This window comes from Rutidosis leptorrhynchoides, chromosome 11 (assembly GCF_046630445.1).
Source record: "Rutidosis leptorrhynchoides isolate AG116_Rl617_1_P2 chromosome 11, CSIRO_AGI_Rlap_v1, whole genome shotgun sequence".
NCBI lineage: Eukaryota > Viridiplantae > Streptophyta > Magnoliopsida > Asterales > Asteraceae > Rutidosis > Rutidosis leptorrhynchoides.
Window position 1 is genome coordinate 191,038,403 of NC_092343.1, and position 21,234 is coordinate 191,059,636.

A 21,234-nucleotide genomic window follows, 5' to 3' on the forward strand; every position below is an offset into this window, starting at 1 on the left:
TTTATAAAACCTGCATGTATTCTCATCCCAAAAATATTAGATTTTAAAAGTGGGACTATAACTCACTTTCACAGATATTTGCTTCCTTGGAAATAAGACTTGGCCACGGATCGATTCACGAACCTATACAAATATGTACATATATATCAAAGTATGATCAAAATATAATAACAACCATTTTTATTATGTTTTAAAGATTTGAGTGTATTAAGTCAGCTGTCCTCGTTAGTAACCTACAACTAGTTGTCCACAGTTAGATATACATAAATAAATTGATATATATTATCTTGAATCAATCCATGACCCAGTGTATACACGTCTCAGGCTAGATCACAACTCAAAGTATATATACTTTTGGAATCAACCTCAACCCTGTATAGCTAACTCCCACATTACTGCATATAGAGTGTCTATGGTTGTTCCAAATAATATATATACATGGGTCGATATGATATGTCAAAACATTTGCATATGTGTCTATGGTATCCCAAGATTACATAATATATTAGAATACATGTATAATACAATATAAGTTAGTTAGGATATGATTTGTATAGATTTGTTAAACATTTCCCGTAGCTAAAAAGATCAAAAATATCCAATCTTGTTTTACTCATAACTTCTTCATTTTAAATCCGTTTTGAGTGAATCAAATTGCTATGGTTTCATATTGAAATCTAATTTAAGAATCCAAATAGAAAATGTATAGGTTTATAGTCAGAAATTTAAGTTACATGTCAATTACTAAAGAGGTAGTCATTTCCGTCGAAAGAACGACATCTTGATGACCATTTTGAAAAACATACTTTCACTTTGAGTTTAACCAAGATTTTTGGATATAGTTTCATGTTCATATGAAAAATCATTTTCCCATAAGAACAACTTTTAAATCAAATTTTGTCATAGTTTTTAATTATCCAAACCAAAACAGCCCCCGGTTTCACTACGACGGCGTATATCCGATTTTATGGTGTTCATCGTGTTTCCAGGTTTTAAATCATTAAGTTAGCATATCATATAGATATATAACATGTGTTTAGTTGATTTTAAAAGTCAAGTTAGAAGGATTAACTTTTTTTTGCGAACAAGTTTAGAATTAACTAAACTATGTTCTAGTGATTACAAGTTTAAAACTTCGAATAAGATAGCTTTATATGTATGAATCGAATGATGTTATGAACATCATTACTACCTCAAGTTTTCTGGATAAAACTACTAGAAATGAGAAAAATAGATCTAGCTTCAAAGGATCCTTGGATGGCTTGAAAGTTCTTGAAGCAGAATCATGACACGAAAACAGTTCAAGTAAGATTTTCACTCGAAATAAGATTGTTATAGTTGTAGAAATTGAATCAAAGTTTGAATATGAATATTACCTTAAATTAGAAAGATAACCTACTATAAATAACAAAGGTTCCTTGATCTTAGATGATTACTTGAAATGGATTAGAAAGCTTGGAAGTAGACTTGCAAACTTGGAAGTATTCTTGATTTTTATGAAACTATACTTATGGAATTTATGAAGAACACTTAGAACTTGAAGATGGAACTTGAGAGAGATCAATTAGATGAAAAAATTGAAGAATGAAAGTGTTTGTAGGTGTTTTTGGTCGTTGGTATATGGATTAGATATAAAGAATATGTAATTTTTTTTTCATGTAAATAAGTCATGAATGATTACTAATATTTTTGTAATTTTATGAGATATTTCATGCTAGTTGCCAAATGATGGTTCCCAAATGTTTTAGGTAACTCACATGGGCTGTTAAGAGCTGATCATTGGAGTGTATATACCAATAGTACATACATCTAAAAGCTGTGTATTGTACGAGTACAAATACGGGTGCATACGAGTAGAATTGTTGATGAAACTGAACGAGGATGTAATTGTAAGCATTTATGTTAAGTAGAAGTACTTTGATATGTGTCTTGAAGTCTTTCAAAAGTGTAAGAATACATATCAAAAAACAACATGTATATACATTCTAATGGAGTCTTTAAGTATTCGTTAGTCGTTACGTGTAAGTGTTATTTTGAAACCTTTAAGTTAACGATCTCAATTAATGTTGTTAACCCAATGTTTATTATATCAAATGAGATGTTAAATTATTATATTATCATGATATTATGATATATGAATATCTCTTAATATGATATATACATTAAAATATCATTACAACGATAATCGTTACATATAAGTCTCGTTTCGTAATTCTTGAGTTAGTAGTCTTGTTTTTACATATGTAGTTCATTGTTAACATACTTAATGATATATTTAAATATCATTTTATTATGTTAAATATAGTGTATCAATATCTTAATATGATACATATGTATTTAGTAGACGTTATCATAACGATAATCGTTATATATATCATTTCGAGTTTCTTAACTTAGTAATCTCATTTCTTATGTATATCAGTCATTGTTAATATACTTATTGAGATACTGACTCATCATAAACTTATGTCAACCATATATTTATGTCTATATATACCACAACATGTAGTTTTTACAATTTTGTAACGTTCGTGAATCGCCGGTCAACTTGGGTGATCAATTGTCTATATGAAACTTATTTCATTTAATCAAGTCTTAACAAGTTTGATTGCTTAACACATTGAAAACATTTAGTTATGTAAATATCAATCTCAATTAATATATATGAACATGGAAAAGTTCGGGTCACTACACAACCCATGGTGATACGAACACACTATTTTTACCAAGTTACCGATGTGGTATCGAACACACGAACTTGAGTGATACGAACACACGATTTGACGCACGGTGTGAAGGCCCGTAAAGTACCCTTACCTGCTCCATCACTTGGTCCCACAGTTTGATCGAAACTCTATATGAATTTATTAAACAAAAAAAGTTTCCCAAAAAGGAAATTTACTCAAAATAAGTAGTTTTAAACAACACAACTTATTAAACAACCAAAGCTGACCAAAACATGTCAACAAAACCCACAAGTTTAAATATCCAAAAAGAATGCAAAGTTTAAATGTTTATCCAAAATTTGCCCAATGAATGCAGACCCTCTAATCACAGCAGAAGTACAACAACTCAAGTACCTGTGAAAACATGCGAGTAAACTGTCAACAAAAATGTTGAGTGAATTATAGGTTTAAATAAACGAATAAACTTTAGACCATAAGATTTAAAAATATTAGAAAACATTAAACCATTATTCCATTAATCCATGAGTCACCTAGTAACCACTTAACCAAGTCCACCCTTACCAAACACAATATACAATGAACAGGTGTATCTTCAAATAAATACGAAGTACTAATACATTCCGATTATAAAATGCTAGCGCGACTAGCTCGAAATGGGGTTGTCAAACCCGATAGATCTATCCATAGGATTCGCGTTCACCAGTAGAAAGCAGTGATTACAGTTACAAGACTAGGGAATATTTTCGTTCAACTCATAATGCATAATTTAAATTTAATTGCCACTTGTGTCTAAATGTAAATAAATTGCATGTAATCACATCCCAAAAATACTTTAAAACAGTATAAAAACGGGACTATAACTTACCTTAAAGAAAATCAAGTAACCACACAAAAATGCGAACAGCAAATGAAGCAAGTGATCAAGAATGATCACAACACCGACCTAAAAATAAAGCAGGTCGATATAAATAACTAACTTAGGTCAAGTCTTAGTATGATAGCTATAGTACTTGTTACAAGTAGACATAGAACAACACTCAGTATGCTTCTATTTGATCAGGACAGCGTATAACACGTACTTTCGATTTTTAGAAAGCTTCTATTTTTGGCAGTTTCCGTTTCTGGAAAAATTCTATTTTTGGAAAGTTTCTATTTTAGGAAAGTTTCTATTTTAGGAAAGTTTCTATTTTAGGAAAGTTTCTATTTTTAGAAAGTTTCCATATTTAGAAAGTTTCTATTTTTAGAAAGTTTTTAAGTTAGGATAGTTTCCTTAATTTGAAAGTCAACCGAAAGTCAAAGTAATCCGAAAGTCAACTCAAAAGTCAACCTTGGTCAAACATAGTCAACATTAATTTTAAAGTATAAGTTATAATAATAATATAAGTTATAATGTTATTTAAAGTCATATATGTATAATTATGTCATAACATAAGTTTAATTAAATTAAATTGAATTAATAAAGTTAACATAAGTTTAAATAATATAATTAACATAACATAAGTATTTAATTAATTAAATATTAGTCATAACATAAGTATTATTAATTAATAATAATTTTTAATTATATCATAAGTATTTTTAATTAATAATGAATTATTAATCATATCATAAGTATATAATTATAATTATTAAACCATAAGTATTTAATAATTAAATTATAATTAAATAATAACTAAGCCTAATAATAATTAAATAATTATTTAATCCTTATTATAAGTCTTATAATAATAATCTCATAACATAAGTTTAATACTTATCATAAGTATTTTCCATTAATAATAAAAGTATTATTAATCATCATAAGTTTAATTAAAAGTTTAATTAAATCATAAAGTAATTAATAAATGATATAATAAATATATATATCATAAGTCTTAAATTAAATTAATTAATTTTATATCATAAGTTATTTAATGATAATGAAAATTATTATTTATATCATAAGTTAAATGTTATAATCATAAGTTTTAATTAAAACGTTTGCCAGGTCATAACTTGAGCATCGGGTGTCGTTTTTGATGAGTCTTATATATATCCTCGTCTAACCACACCACCCGACATATTAGTGAACTCAAGAACACCCTAAGAACTACCCCCAAGTCATGACCATCAGCCATAATTCAACTTGAGACTTTAATCCGATCAAAAATAAGTTTTAGTCATAACGGGTGATCCGTGGCTCGGATTTCGATGACCTGAACATGAAAGTTCTTCCCATCATCAATCCTAACACACTAGTACACCCTAGAGACTCCAAAAATGGTCACAAAGTCGGACCAAACCTGAACACATTCGTTTTTACATTTTAATTTCAAGAAAACACCATTTTAATCATAACTAGAGCTCCGGGAATCGAAATAACCTGAATCCAGAGTCTAAAATCAATGTCTTTATGAGAGGAACACATCTAGACAATTTAATTTTACAAAAACAACAGTTAAGTTCACTGAAATGGACGAATACGCTGCTGTCCACAATCAATCAAACATAAAACATGCAATAATGAGTGATTCTATGCATACAATCAACAATCTAACAACATACAAGCACTATACTATCATATTAAACCTCAAAATCAGTAAAATAATGAAAAGATCAAAAGTTAGGGTTAGGTTTTATACCCTAATCAACAATCAAGTAATATGAACGCGTAGAGATCGTTGTGTAGAATCGATTGTGTTGAAAGCTTCTTGAAATGATTAACAATTTTTGTGAGATGATGATGGTGATGTTTGTAGGTGGCGATGGCTCAAAGAACAAAAGGGAGAATGAGAAAAATAATTGAGAGAAAAATGGGATTAGGTTTAGTAGTGTATGAGATGAAAATGAAAAATGAGAAGCAAAAAGGAAAAACAAAAGGGGTACACCCCTCCCCTTTTGGTTCGGCCAAATGGGGTGTGTGGGGGTGGGCCCCATGGCCCAAATTTGTGTGGTTACTACGCGATTGATTTTTCGGAGAGATAACAAATACGCGACGAATAAAATATATAAACACTATATATAATCATATGACATCAAAATATCATATTTAAAATATTTTAGACTTAAAAATCCCAAAAGCTTGATCGTTGATTTGAAAAACGAAAAGATTCGCCGGATAGAAATCCACGACACGTAGAAACGTACAACTTAAAATATGAATACAAATATTCACATAACACATAATAATTAATATATTATTATAAAAATAATAATATAGGTCATAGAAATGACGTGGCACGAATAACAATTAACGAACGTTAAATAATAAACGGTAAAAGATAACGGAAAAAGTAGGGTCGTGACAGTACATTCCCGTTACGGAAATTTCGTCCCAAAATTTAAGCAGGTGCAGGGGTTGACTCGACATCTGGGAACAAATGCGGGTACTTCTGCCTCATCTGATCTTCACATTCCCAAGTGAACTCAGGTCCGCGTCTGGCATTCCATCTCACTCTGACGATAGGAATTCTACTTTGCTTAAGGGCCTTAACCTCTCGATCCATAATCTCGACAGGTTCCTCAATAAAATGAAGTTGTTTATCAACATGAAGTTCGTCAAGAGGGATTGTCTCATCGGCCTCAGCCAAACATTTCTTCAAATTCGACACATGGCAATTTCAAACGATAAGCCACGGGTCCAACTCTTTCGGTAATCTCAAATGGTCCAACAAATTGAGGATTCGACTTTCCTCTTTTACCAAATCGTACCACACCCTTCCATGGTGATACCTTTAACATAACACGGTCACCGACCTGAAATTCAATATCTCTCCTCCTCTTATCGGCATAGCTCTTTTGCTGACTTCTGGCGGTTCTCAATCTTTCTTTAATCTGTACGATCTTCTCGGTAGTCTCATGAATAATATCTGGACCTGTGAGTTGAGCATCCCCAACCTCATTCCAATAGACGGGAGACCTACACTTTCTACCATACAGAGCTTCAAACAGTGCGACTTTAATACTTGCATGATAACTGTTGTTATAAGAAAATTCAGGCAGTGGCAAGTATCTATCCCAACCATTACCAAAATCAATTACGCATGCCCGCAGCATGTCTTCCAACGTTTGTATGGTCCTTTCACTCTGACCACCTGACTGTGGATGATAAGTGGTGCTCATATCCAACTTAGTTCCCAAAGCTTCTTGTAAGGACTGCCAAAACCTCGATGCGAATCGACTGTCTCGGTCTAAAATAATGGATACAGGAACACCATGTCTTGAAACAATTTCCTTCAAATATAAGCGAGTAAGTTTCTCCATCGAATCCGTTTCCTTAATCAGTAAAAAGTGAGCTGACTTTGTGGTTCGATCTACAATTACCCAAATGGTATCATAACCACCCACAACTCTCGGTAACTTAGTAATAAAGTCCATCGTAATCCCTTCCCACTTCCACTCAGGAATTTCAGGTTGCACCAGAAGTCCGGACGGTCTCTGATGTTCAGCTTTAACCTTAGCACATGTTAAACACTTAGCCACATAAGTAGCCACATTAGTTTTCAAATTAGGCCACCAGTAAAGCTTCTTAAGGTCATGATACATCTTTCCTGAACCAGGATGAATAAAGTACCTAGATTTATGAGCCTCATCTAACACAAGTTGTTGCAAATCACCAAATTTTAGAACCCAAAGTCGTACCGCAAAATACCGTGTACCATCAGCTTTTACCTCAAACTTCTTAGCCATACCTCGGACTTTCTCATTCATAAAATTCTCCTCCTTCAAGGCTTCTTGTTGAGCTGCAAGAATCTGCCTTGCGAGGTTTGTTCGAATTGTCATATTCAAAGCTCTAAACCTGCGAGGTTCAGTTCTCTCTTTACGACTTAACGCATCGGCCACAACATTGGCCTTTATCGGATGATATAAAAGTTCACAATCATAATCATTCAACGTCTCAACCCATCTTCGCTGCCTCATATTCAGCTATTTTTGATCAAGAATATGTTGAAGACTTTTGTGATCAGTATACACTGTACTTTTGACCCCATATAAATAATGTCTCCAAATCTTAAGTGCAAACACAACAACTCCCAACTCTAAATCATGGGTTGTATAATTCTGTTCATGGATCTTTAATTGACGTGACGCGTAAGTGATGACTTTCTTTCGTTGCATCAAAACGCAACCAAAGCCCTGACGTGAAGCATTACAATAAACAACAAAATCGTCATTACCCTCAGGTAGTGACAATATCGGGGCGGAAGTTAACTTCTTCTTCAGAATTTGAAAAGCATCATCTTGTTCATCCTTCCACTCATACTTCTTCCCCTTATGCGTTAAAGCAGTCAGAGGTTTAGCTATTCGAGAGAAATCTTGAATGAACCTTCTATAATAACCTGCTAATCCAAGAAACTGACGAATCTGAGTAGGATTTTTTGAAATTTCCCACTTTTCAATCGCCTCGATTTTAGCAGGATCAACTTGAATTCCCTTCTTACTAACAACATGTCCAAGTAATTGAACTTCTTTTAACCAGAATGCACACTTTGAAAACTTAGCGTACAGTTCTTCTTTTCTTAACAAATCGAGCACTAACTTCAAATGTTCATCGTGCTCTTGATCACTCTTAGAATAGATGAGAATATCGTCGATGAAAACGATAATAAATTTGTCCAGATAGGGTCTACACACACGGTTCATGAGGTCCATGAACACAGCAGGTGCGTTGGTTAATCCGAACGGCATAACAAGAAATTCATAGTGACCATAATGGGTACGGAATGCGGTTTTCTGAACATCGATTTTTTAACCCGCAGTTGATGATAACCGGAACGAAGATCGATCTTAGAATAAACTGACGAACCTTAAAGTTGATCGAATAGATCATTAATTCTCGGAAGAGGGTAGCGGCTCTTAACTGTAAGCTTGTTTAACTCACGATAATCAATAGACAAACAGAAGGAACCATCTTTCTTTTTAACAAATAGAACAGGAGCTCCCCAAGGGGACGAACTGGGTCGAATAAAACCCTTGTCTAACAACTCACGGAGTTGACTTGACAATTCTTGAAGTTCGGAAGGAGCAAGTCGATAAGGAGCACGTGCTACAGGAGCAGCACTGGGAACAAGATCAATTTGAAATTCTACCACGCATTGCGGCTGAAGGCCAGGTAAATCCTCGGGAAACACCTCAGAAAAATCTCTAACGATAGGAACATCATCAATACTCTTCTCTTCTTTATTAGAATCAACAACATGGGCTAGAATAGCATGACAGCCTTTGCGAAGATATTTATAAACTTTCAAACAGCTAACCAGATTCAACTGTCTGCATTTCTTATCCCCGAAAACCATCAGCGGCTCTCCAACCACATTAGTAACACGAACAGCTTTTTCATAACACGCAATTTCAGCACGATTCGCAGACAACCAATCCATGCCAATTACAACGTCAAAACTGCCTAGCTCAATTGGTATTAAATCTACCTCAAAATCTCTACCAGCCAGATTAATGTTACACTTACGATACACATTCTTAGCAGTAAGCACTTTACCATTAGCTACCTCTACAACATAAGTTCTGTCTAAAGGTGTTAACGGAGTTTTGATTTTTGGACTAAATTTACTCGACACAAAACTTAAATCAGCCCCTGAATCAAATAGTACATAAACTGAAAAGTCATTGACTGAGAACGTACCGGTAACAAGTTTCGGATAATCTTCAGCATTCCTGGCATTAATGTTGAACGCTCTTCCACGCGCGTTCTCGTTAGTCTTCTTGTTCGAGCTGGCATCACGAAAATGCCCCGGCTTACCACATTCGTAGCAAACTTTCGTATTACCACCATTTCTCGGCTTCCCATTACCATTACCACCATTTTTACCACCATTGTTACCACTATTACCACTTGCAGCAGGAGGAGCAGAATCAGGCATGTTCACTTTACAATCTTTAGCAATGTGTCCGTGCTTGGAACACCTTTTACAAGTCACCGAACAATAGCCATCATGTGCCTTATAACATCTCAGACACACATGTTGATTACGATTTCCCGAACCCGAAGTAGTCTGTTTCTTTTGCTGACTTTGGTTCTGGTTGCGGGAGTTATCCCATTTCCTTTTGCCATCGTCAGACTTTTTAGCAACCTCATCATTAACATTTGTCGCAGCTTTCTTTCCCCTTCTCAGAATCTTTTCATTGAGCTTGTGTGCCATAGAGATGGCAGCTTCAATAGTCGGGGGTTCACTAGACTCAACCCCAGTTTTGATCTGCTCAGATAACCCATCAATATACGCTCCAATCTTACGGTCCTCATCATCATAAGCATTAGGACACAACAATGTCAATTCGAAGAACCTTTAATCGTAGGCATCGATATCGGTGCCCTTCATCTTTAAGTTCTTAAGCTCGGTTTCTAACTATTTAAGTTCACCCCGAGGACGATAACGGGTGATCATCCTCTTTAAAGGCGTTCCAAGTCAAACCATACGCCGCATAATTACCCAAACTATTCACCAAATTGTTCCACCAAGTTAATGCACTGTCTTTAAGACTGCAACTTGCGAAACTAATCTTATCCTCCTCACGGACTCGGCTAACCCTAAAAATAAATTCAATCTTCTCAAACCAACGAGTAAGTCCAATGGGTCCTTCGGTACCACTGAACTCTTGTGGGCGGCTGGACATAAAAGTCTTGTAGAAGCATCTCACCTGATTGTTGGTATTGGCATTAGCGTTAACATTAGCTGCCATAGCAGCTGCTATTCCCTCATAAATAAGGCGTTGCATACGAGCTTCGTTGGACTCGCGGGGAGGCATGATCTTCAAAACAGAATAACACAACCGTTAGTACTAAGAATAATACCAGTGTTAATAAGGAATAGATCGAACACGAAAAGATCGACCGTTAAAAGAATAGTCAACGAACACTATGAGTAATACCATGATTGTTATGATAGTTATAGAAATAGCCACCACATGCATACATACTTATGATAGAAATCATACATCATACATAGCATCCACATACATGAACTATATTACCATAATATAACATGCCAATAGTCACAACACCAGAAAATAACCATCCATACAGAAATGAAAAATATTCCATAACAAAATCCTCGACAAAACGCCGTACATCACCCAAAAATGAATGTATAAAAAGGATAAATAGTCTATGAAATAAAATGATCACTCATGATATCACATCACATCTGCTTGGAGCGGGTGCGATAAGTTGGCCCAATATGAGGCTCATCAGGAGTCTCATACTTCTTCAAATTATTCTTCACCTCCTCCAACTCTGTCTTTAGACCACGAACCACACTCTCCAGAGCCTCGAACTTAGCGTCCACCTCTCGGTTACGCTTCCGGATCTTATCCTCGACCCCATTCTTGAAACTCATGAACGTGTCCATATCAGCTCTAATCTCATCCATCAACTCCGTATGTTGCAAGACACGCGTACAGTCGCTAAGAGCATCAATACGTGTCTCGTTCGTATACGATCTAGTCATATGAGTGATGGTATTGATGTAGTAGTTAACAGGGTCCCTCAGGCGAGGTTGTCGTGCACGACGACAGGCGGTAGATAGGGAAACAGGAGTAGGAACGGAATTGTTGCTTGAAGTCGATATTTGCAAACAGTAAAACCACAAACCACATACAAAAAGAGAAATGAAATGCTTATATTGTTTCTCAACTGAAATGAAATGCATAATAATGCTATAATAAGGAAGGTCGGGTTGTAGACTCGACTCTAATGCACCCTAAAGACCAAGGGTTGACCACATTATGACCGCCTAGTTCCCTACGACCAGAGCTCTGATACCACCTGTGAAGGCCCGTCAAGTACCCTTAATGGCTCCGTCACTTGGTCCCACAGCTTGATCGAAACTCTATATGAATTTATTAAACAACATTGCATTCTTTAACCAAAAAGTTTCCCAAAAAGGAAATTTATTCAAAATAAGTAGTTTTAAACAACTCAACTTATTAAACAACCAAAGTTGCCCAAAACATGTCAACAAAACCCACAAGTTTAAATATCCAAAAAGAATGCAAAGTTTAAATGTTTATCCAAAATCTGCCCAATGAATGCAGACCCTCTAATCACAGCGGAAGCACAACAACTCAAGTACCTATGAAAACATGCGAGTAAACTGTCAACAAAAATGTTGAGTGAATTATAGGTTTAAATAAACGAATAAACTTTAGACCATAAGATTTAAAAATGTTAGAAAACATTAAACCATTATTCCATTAATCCATGAGTCACCTGGTAACCACTTAACCAATTCCACCCTTACCAAACACAATATACATTGAACAGGTGTATCTTCAAATAAATACGAAGTACTAATACATTCCGATTATAAAATGCTAGCGCGATTAGCTCGAAATGGGGTTGTCAAACCCGATAGATCTATCCATAGGATTCGCGTTCACCGGTAGAAACCAGTGATTACAGTTACCAGAGTAGGAAATATTTTCGTTCAACTCATAATGCATAATTTAAATTTAATTGCCACTTGTGTCTAAATGTAAATAAATTGCATGTAATAACATCCCAAAAATACTTTAAAACATTATAAAAACGGGACTATAACTCACCTTAAAAAAAATCAAGTAACCACACAAAAATGCGAACAGCAAATGAAGTAAGTGATCAAGAATGATCACAACGCCGACCTAAAAATAAAGCAGGTCGATATAAATAACTAACTTAGGTCAAGTCTTAGTATGATAGCTATAGTACTTGTTGTAAGTAGACATAGAACAACACTCAATATGCTTCGGTTTGATCAGGACAGCGTATAACACGTACTTTCTATTTTTAGAAAGTTTCTATTTTTGGCAGGTTTTCATTTCTGGAAAAATTCTATTTTTGGAAAGTTTCTATTTTAGAAAAGTTTCTATTTTAGGAAAGTTTCTATTTTTAGAAAGTTTCCATATTTAGAAAGTTTCTATTTTTAGAAAGTTTTTAAGTTAGGAAAGTTTCCTTAATTAGAAAGTCAACAAAAGTTAACCGAAAGTCAAAGTCATCCCAAAGTCAACTCAAAAGTCAACCTTTGTCAAACATAGTCAACATTAATTTTTAAAGTATAAGTTATAATAATAATATATGTTATAATATTATTTAAAGTCATATATGTATAATTATGTCATAACCTAAGTTTAATTAAATTAAATTGAATTAATAAAGTTAACATAAGTTTAAATAATATAATTAACATAACATATGTATTTAATTAATTAAATATTAGTCATAACATAAGTATTATTAATTAATAATAATTTTTAATCATATCATAAGTATTATTAATTAATAATGAATTATTAATCATATCATAAGTATATAATTATAATTATTAAACCATAAGTATTTAATAATTAAATTATAATTAAATAATAACTAAGCCTTATAATAATTAAATAATTATTTAATCCTTATTATAAGTCTTATAATAATAATCTCATAACATAAGTTTAATACTTATCATAAGTATTTTCCATTAATAATAAAAGTATTATTCATCATCATAAGTTTAATTAAAAGTTTAATTAAATCATAAAGTAATTAATAATGATATAATAAAAATATATATCATAAGTCTTAAATTAAATTAATTACTTTTATATCATAAGTAATTTAATGATAATGAAAGTAATTATTTATATCATAAGTTAAATGTTATAATCATAAGTTTTAATTAAAACATTCGCCGGATCATAACTTGAGCCTCGAGTGTCGGTTTTTGACGAGTCTTATATATATCCTCGTCTAACCACACCACCCAACACATTAGTGAACTCAAGAACACCCTAAGAACAACCCCCAAGTCGTGACCATCAGCCATAATTCAACTTGAGACTTTAATCTGATCAAAAACAAATTTTAGTCATAACGGGTGATCCGTGGCTCGGATTTCGATGGCCCGAACATGAAAGTTCATCCAATCATCAATCCTAACACACTAGTACCCCTAGAGACTCCAAAAGTGGTCACAAAGTTGGACCAAACCTGAACACATTCGTTTTTACATGAATCCAGAGTCTAAAATCAATGACTTGATGATAGGAACACGTCTAGACAATTTAATTTTACAAAAACATCAGTTAAGTTCACTGAAATGGTCGAATACGCTGTTGTCCACAATCAATCAAACAGAAAACATGCAATAATGAGTTATTCTATGCATACAATCAACAATCCAACAACATACAAGCACTATACTATCATATTAAACATCAAAATCAGTAAAATAATGAAAAGATCAAAAGTTAGGGTTAGGGTTTATACCCTAATCAACAATCAAGTAATATGAACGCGTAGAGATCGTTGTGTAGAATCGATTGTGTTGAAAGCTTCTTGAAATGATTAACATTTTTTGTGAGATGATGATGGTGATGGTTGTAGGTGGAGATGGCTCAAAGTACAAAAGGGAGAAGGAGAAAACTAATTGAGAGAAAAATGGGATTAGGTTTAGTAGTGTATGAGATGAAAATGAAAAATGAGAAGCAAAAAGAAAAAACAAAAGGGGTACACCCATCCCCTTTTGGTTCAGCCGAATGGGGTGTGTGGGGGTGGGCCCCATGGTCTAAATTTGTTTAATATATAATTGATTGTGGCCCGAACGCCCGATCGAAGCCCGAAATGCGAAAACGTTACTACGCGATTGATTTTTCGGAGAGATAACAAATACGCGACGAATAAAATATATAAACACTATACTTAATCATATGACATCAAAATATTATATTTAAAATATTTTGGACTTAAAAATCCCAAAAGCTTGACCGTTGGTTTGAAAACTGAAAAGATTCGCCGGATAGAAATCCACGACACGTAGAAACTTACAACTTAAAATATGAATACAAATATTCACATAACACATAATAATTAATATATATTATTATAAAAATAATAATATATGTCATAGAAATGACGTGGCACGAATAACAATTAACGGATGTTAAATAATAAACGGTAAAAGATAACGGAAAAAGTAGGGTCGTGACACATGGAGAACACTAAACCATATCCACTGCAAGCAAGTAAATGATATACATACATGCATAATTATTCCACTCACCTTGGAATCTCTAGCAACACAATATAGTATAAGCATGATCGCCGTCATCACATCCAAGCAAATAAACACCTATATAACTATATAACACATGGGCATACAAACGCATCAACACTTATTCTCTAATAGAGAATCTAATACCAATACCCTTAACCAAGGGTTTCAACCTTGCTCATTAACACCCACACATTTAGACACCTAAAAGAACATCGCCAAATTACCACTACGGGGGGTAATTTCAACCCACACACAAACAAGTGCCATTTAACTAAATTACACTCGACCCAAAAGACTCTACCCATCACCACTACATGTGGTAATTCAAGCCGAACAACACCCTAAAATATTGACACTTACACCATGCCCAAAGTCCCGAACAATAACACTTTGTTCAATTTTCACCAGATTTACCCAAACCGGACAGCCCCTTTTCCACTAAAAATCTGACCCATTTAACTTCCAAAACAGTAAGTATAAGCTTATTATTTGGAAAGTACACTCAAAAACCTTTTCGAAAAGTGCTCACACGCCTCAAACAGAGCTGCGGTTTACAAAGATATGACATTTACAAAATCATATCTCGTGCAGTTTTTATAGTGACGGCTTTCACCCAAACTTAACCCAGTTAAACCCAAAACGAACCATAACACTTGTATTTGATCAAGATCAGTTTATACACTTTTGAAGGACATATTTTAATAACAAAAATCGTTAATATCAACATCAAATTTTTGTTGGGGCATTTCATCAAACACTTGGTGTGCACTACCCATTTTTGACCATCTAACACCCAAACTTGTTCTTATGAACATTCAATTCACCAATACACAATCTATCTGGTGATTAACACCCAGATTATCATGACTAACTCACAAAATTCATCATCTAAACTTAAACCCCCAATATTTGAGTTTACACACCCAAACTTGCACTAAAACATCAAATTTTAAAGGAAATGTGGTTTATACAACATCACCAACCAAAACCCCAACACTAAGATAAGATTAAACACGAATTACACTAATTAGGGATTACCTTAGGTGCCAAAATCTAGCTTGACAGCTGCAACACAAGAATTAGGCTCCAATTTTGGCAAAAATCACCATTTTCTTCACAAATGGATCTCTCTCTCTCACTCAAGACTCTTTCTCACTCTATACTTGAGGGTGAAAGATGAAGAATTAGGATGAAAAATGAGTCTCCATATCCATTTTGGTCTTAAAAAGTCATCCATGCAAAATTGCAACTAAGTCCCCATTTCAAAATTTAATTATAAAACAGCCCAAAATCTGCCCAGGCCCAAAATGCGGTGCATTTGTACCCAAATGTGGTGCATTTGGCCATTTATCAGCCTATATTTTTTTTTTTAAAATTGTCTGGGCTTGAGTTACGGTCGTCTGAGATTTTGAAACGCCTCAATCTGAGTTCGTACGAGATAGTTATGGCACAAATGGTGAAGGTGCACATAACCTCACAACGTACCCGTAACTTTACATGTTTAACTCCCAACACTCCGATCACTCAAATTTCCGAGATGTTACACATCTTATAATTTAATTGTAAGATTTTTTTAATAACTTTGGTAGAATACTTATTTTTCAATAAACATCTTATTTTTTAATTAATGTGCTTCTTTAATTGTGAGATTTTTTTGATTATAACATTTTTTCAATAAACATCTTATTTTTGATTTTGTAAAACATAATTGTAGAAGAATACTTCATGGCTTCAAAGGTATAACTTAGTTTTGCTCTGATTATGTGCTTTCAATGATGGTGTAATGCTAATGGTGTTTCAAAAAAAGCTAGAATTGAATGCAATAAATTAATAAACTTAATAAAATTGATTTTATTATTGGAAGCCAACATTCATAAATTGCAAAAAGAAAATAAAATAACAAAGTTTAAATGCAAACACTTGCAAGACCAAAAGCAAATCAAGACAACCCTCAAGTTGAATCAGACATATATCACCAATAGAGATGAGACATGACATTATTGGGAAGAAGCATAAAGCAAAACATCTTTTAATGATGTCCAAAGGTTGGAAGTTCAAAGCTTCTCCATTTTGGGTATATTCAAATCACTCAAAGCTGGAGTTGTCCCTCATGTTGGTGTCTCATCTTCAGCTGATTGCAATGGAGAATGGCGCTTCACACCACTACTACCAGGAGTAATGCTTGTGGAACAGGGTGAGGCAACACCAAAGTCTTCACATTTTGGTACCTACCGAATTTTGTTAATACATCAAGTGTTAGAAGGGTAGAAAATTTAATTAACTTGATGCATGAAAGATTAATATTAAAAGGGATTATATATTACCTTTTTCACATCTGGAGTGCTAGACACAAAGATGTCATCAAAAGCATCATATTCTGCCTCTTTATCCTTAAGTATTGCATCAAGTTTGTTTAAAAAGGAAGGATTATCAGTTGAATTAGAGATTGTAAACCCGAATAACTTGTTCTCATCACCATACAAGTTATGTTTCACAATGAAGGCAAACTTCTTGTTAAGAAGTTTATTCAACTCCAATGGGTAATCGCAAGGATCAGAAGCCTATTGAACATTTAAGTGTTATACTAATGTGTTATCCAAATACATTTGTTAATTATTAATGTGTTATACTAATTAACATGCAGTCAACTCACAAATCTTGCAGCATTGTTGAGCCATTGAACACTTCGATGGATCATCTTTGATAGTTGTCCATCAAATAGTGACATTTCACATCCTCCAGTTATGTCTTGAACATAGATCGTCACACGAATCCTAATTTTAAGTCATATTTTAAACGTAATTTAGACACTTTACATTATATGAAGAATATAATATGTTAAATTAATATGAAAATTCATTACTTTGGGTTTGCTTCCTTAAACGTTGTGCTGCAAACTTTACAATCATACACATACATCATTTCTTCAAGATCATATGTTTCTTGCACCTTTTTATCACACGTTCCACAGTAGTATAATAACCATCCTTCATTTTTAGCAAAACTACTCACACGTCCTCAAACAACAAACGTGCATACATATGGTAATGAGGAAATTTTTTTATAATACATATAACAAAAGGATAAGTTGTTAGTTAAATGTCTATCGTGAATAAGTAACCCAATTGAGTTGTACTTCGCGTATAGCAGTTGCCAAGCTCTGTAAGGACATACATTAAATATAAGGGAGTTGATCCGTACACCATCTCATTTTTGTCATACACCACCAAAACAATTATTTGGACATTTGTACCCTTCCTTTGAGAAGTTAAAGGGAGTTGGTGGTGAATAAAAGGAAGGGTAAAAATGTTCAAATAATTGTTTTGGTGGTGTATGGCTAAAATAAGGTGGTGTACGAATCACCTCCCTAAATATAAACAAAACCATGTAATTATAAATTCCAAATATGATATTTATAATGTTTTACTAATAAAATAACTTGTGTAATTGTAGTTAGATAGGTAATAAAGGTATGACACATACGCTTCCTTAAAATCTTCAATTGGTTGAATTTGTTCGTTTAAGAACAGTTTAAAGCCACACAAGAGATTATTGATTTGAGGACCTAAATAGTTTATCTAAACATATATATGAATATAAATTTAATTGAACTAATATTATGTAACAAAAGTAAGTGATGGTCTGTAAATATTTTGTACCTTCCCAGTCCTTGTATCGACAGTTATGAAGCATGCATATAGATGGTTCATCTTTTTGTATTCAGAAAATAGAGAATCGTCCAACTTTTCAGCATGTGCACCCCATAACTTACAGCGAACTTTCTCTCCACTTGAAAATAAGAAACAAACTTGCATCAGTCTACTAAAATAATTTACTCTAAATATAACTATGTATTATAGTGAATTACAGAGATTTAAGAGTATATGTATACCTTGCATCAGCTAGTTCAAAATAAGTTGATTTCTTTTCACCAATATTATCTTTATCAACCTTATACCTGTTCAGTTTCACCAACTGGCCAGCAACATCTGGGCAATAGATTAGAGTAGGTTGGGTTAGTCATATTAACATAAACATGTATGATTAGAGAGTAACAGTAATTAGAACATTATATGTTGCAAATCATCTGTAAAATTATGATATATCTTACCAAACACAAAGTCCTTCGGTAAAACCCAATCTTGTGTTGGGTTTTGTTATTGGGTTTCCAAATATGAGTAAGTATTAACAAGCCCAAGCCCAACAAAATTAGGCCCATTGCTTGGTTGACTTGGTCAAGCATAGGAGGGCATCTTAAAACATCAAGTTGCAGCTGTTTTCATTATCAAGAGAGAAGAGAGTTCAAGAAAAAGAGAGAAAAAATCCCAATTTCCGTCACTTCTTACAGCAGTCCAGAAAACCTTCGATCCCCGGAGATCCGACCGTTGAATCTTCACAATTTTTGGACTGTGTCTTCCTGACATCAGTGCCAACATTTTCAACCGTTGAATTCGTCTAATAAGGTCTGTAGGTCGTGTTCTTGCTGCTGGAACAGAGAGCAGATTTTTGGGTGAGATAATTCCTCTTTTGTCTTTTAGGTTGTTCATATACTTGTTGATTGTTGTAGTTCAAGAGTATGATGATGTTGTATACCTCTATATGATCTAGAGAAGACCTATTGTATTGTTCTCTTTGTTGATGATAGTGGAATTTAAGTGGCTTACGAGTCCCGTGGTTTTTACTCTCGATTTTGAGAGGTTTTCCACGTAAAAATTCTCGTGTGTATTGTGTGTGCTCGATTATTGTTATTAGCTGATTTGGTACTAAATTGGGACTGATTTAGGTTGGTTTTGATATAGCTTGTTTGTTAGTTTCCTCACGGGTTCATACGGGTCGGGAAATGCTTGTCAAACGGGTTTGTTTCCGCTTTGTAGATTGCCCGTTGTGATTATTTTCCCATCAAATTGGTATCAGAGCTAGGTTATTTGATTTGACTTGTGTGAAAGATGGAAGCTAATACAAGTAAAATGATTAGTTTAAATGGTTCAAATTATCATGTTTGGAAAGGTAAAATGGAGGATCTTCTTGATGTGAAAGATTATTATTTGCCTGTTTTTACTGAGGATAAACCTGAGGAAAAATCTGATGCTCAATGGAAAATTTTGCATAGACAAGTATGTGGGTATATTCGGCAGTGGGTTGATGATAATGTTGTGAATCATATTACTGGGGAGACTGATGCTAAAGCCTTATGGAAAAAGCTTGAGCAGTTATATGAACGAAAGACTGGGAATAACAAGTTGTTCTTAATTAAGCAGATGATGGCTTTGAAGTATCATGATGGGACTCCTATTACAGATCACCTAAATGCATATCAGGGTATTATAAATCAGCTTGCAGGTATGGGTATCAAGTTTGAGGATGAGATTCAGGGTCTCTGGTTACTTGGTACATTACCGGACTCTTGGGAGACTTTTAGGACATCTTTGTCCAACTCTGCACCGAATGGTACTATCACCATGGAATTGGCTAAGGGTAGTATTTTGAATGAAGAGATGAGAAGAAAGTCACAAGGTTCCTCTTCACAGTCAGATATCTTGGTCACAGAAACGCGGGGGAGAAGTCATAGTAGAGGTCAGGGTAAAAGAGGCAATCATCGTAGCAGCTCACGCAAAGGTAAATTTGCTAATGTTGAGTGTTATAATTGTCATGAAAAGGGGCACACAAAGTGGTATTGTCCAAAGTTAAAGAACGAGAAGAAAAAAGCATACGACAAAAATAAACAAAAGAAAAGTGATGGTGGTGATGATGATAAGGTTGAAGTTAACGCTATCACAGATGAGTTCTTTGTTTGTATTGATTATGATATGATTAATCTTACTCATGATGACACGAATTGGATTGTTGATAGTGGTGCTACATGTCATGTTGCAACATGTAGAGATCACTTCTCATCTTACACTCCAGGTGACTATGGATTTGCTAGGATGGGTAATGTCGGGTTATCAAAGATCGTTGGTATTGGAGATGTTTGTTTGAAATTTGACACGGGGATGGAGTTGGTTTTGCATAATGTAAAACATGTTCCGGATATGAGACTTAATGTCATTTCAACTGGCATTCTTGATGATGATGGTTATTATAACGGTTTTGGTAATGGTATTTGGAAACTAACTCTTGGTTCTATGATAGTGGGAAGAGGCAAGAAAGACTCAAGATTATACATCACGCGTCCGAAGATTATCCAGAACATTGTTAATGCAGTGGACAGTGTTGACTCTACCGAGTTGTGGCATAAAAGACTTGGCCACATGAGTGAAAAAGGGATGTCTATCTTATTTAAGAAGAATGTGTTATCGGGTGTTAATGATATTAATTTGAGTAAGTGTTCTCACTGTTTGGCAGGGAAACAGACCAGGGTTGTGTTTAAGAGTCATTCTCCTTTTCGAATGGAGAACGTACTTGATCTAGTTCATTCAGATGTTTGTGGGCCTATGAAGACTAGGACACTTGGTGGATGTTCCTACTTTGTTACATTCATCGATGATCATTCCAGGAAGGTGTGGGTTTATACCTTAAAGTCAAAAGATCAA

The 21,234-nt window shown here is 34.1% G+C and overlaps 2 protein-coding genes across 2 annotated transcripts; both read right to left on the reverse strand.

Annotated features, from left to right (window-relative positions):
* Nucleotides 1-16,564: 16,564 nt before the first annotated feature.
* LOC139877342 (uncharacterized) lies at nt 16,565-17,832 on the reverse strand. The gene is made up of 4 exons (XM_071864762.1): nt 17,565-17,832; nt 17,355-17,475; nt 17,026-17,262; nt 16,565-16,929 (listed from the first exon to the last, which is right to left on the reverse strand). Exons 1-4 carry the CDS (start codon nt 17,621-17,623, stop codon nt 16,810-16,812), a joined length of 537 nt encoding a protein of 178 aa, XP_071720863.1. The 5' UTR covers nt 17,624-17,832; the 3' UTR covers nt 16,565-16,809.
* LOC139875327 (uncharacterized) lies at nt 17,805-20,762 on the reverse strand. The gene is made up of 5 exons (XM_071862669.1): nt 20,723-20,762; nt 18,813-18,842; nt 18,594-18,690; nt 18,361-18,490; nt 17,805-17,861 (listed from the first exon to the last, which is right to left on the reverse strand). The coding sequence occupies exons 1-5, from the start codon at nt 20,760-20,762 to the stop codon at nt 17,805-17,807; spliced, it is 354 nt and encodes a 117-aa protein (XP_071718770.1).
* Nucleotides 20,763-21,234: the final 472 nt, after the last annotated feature.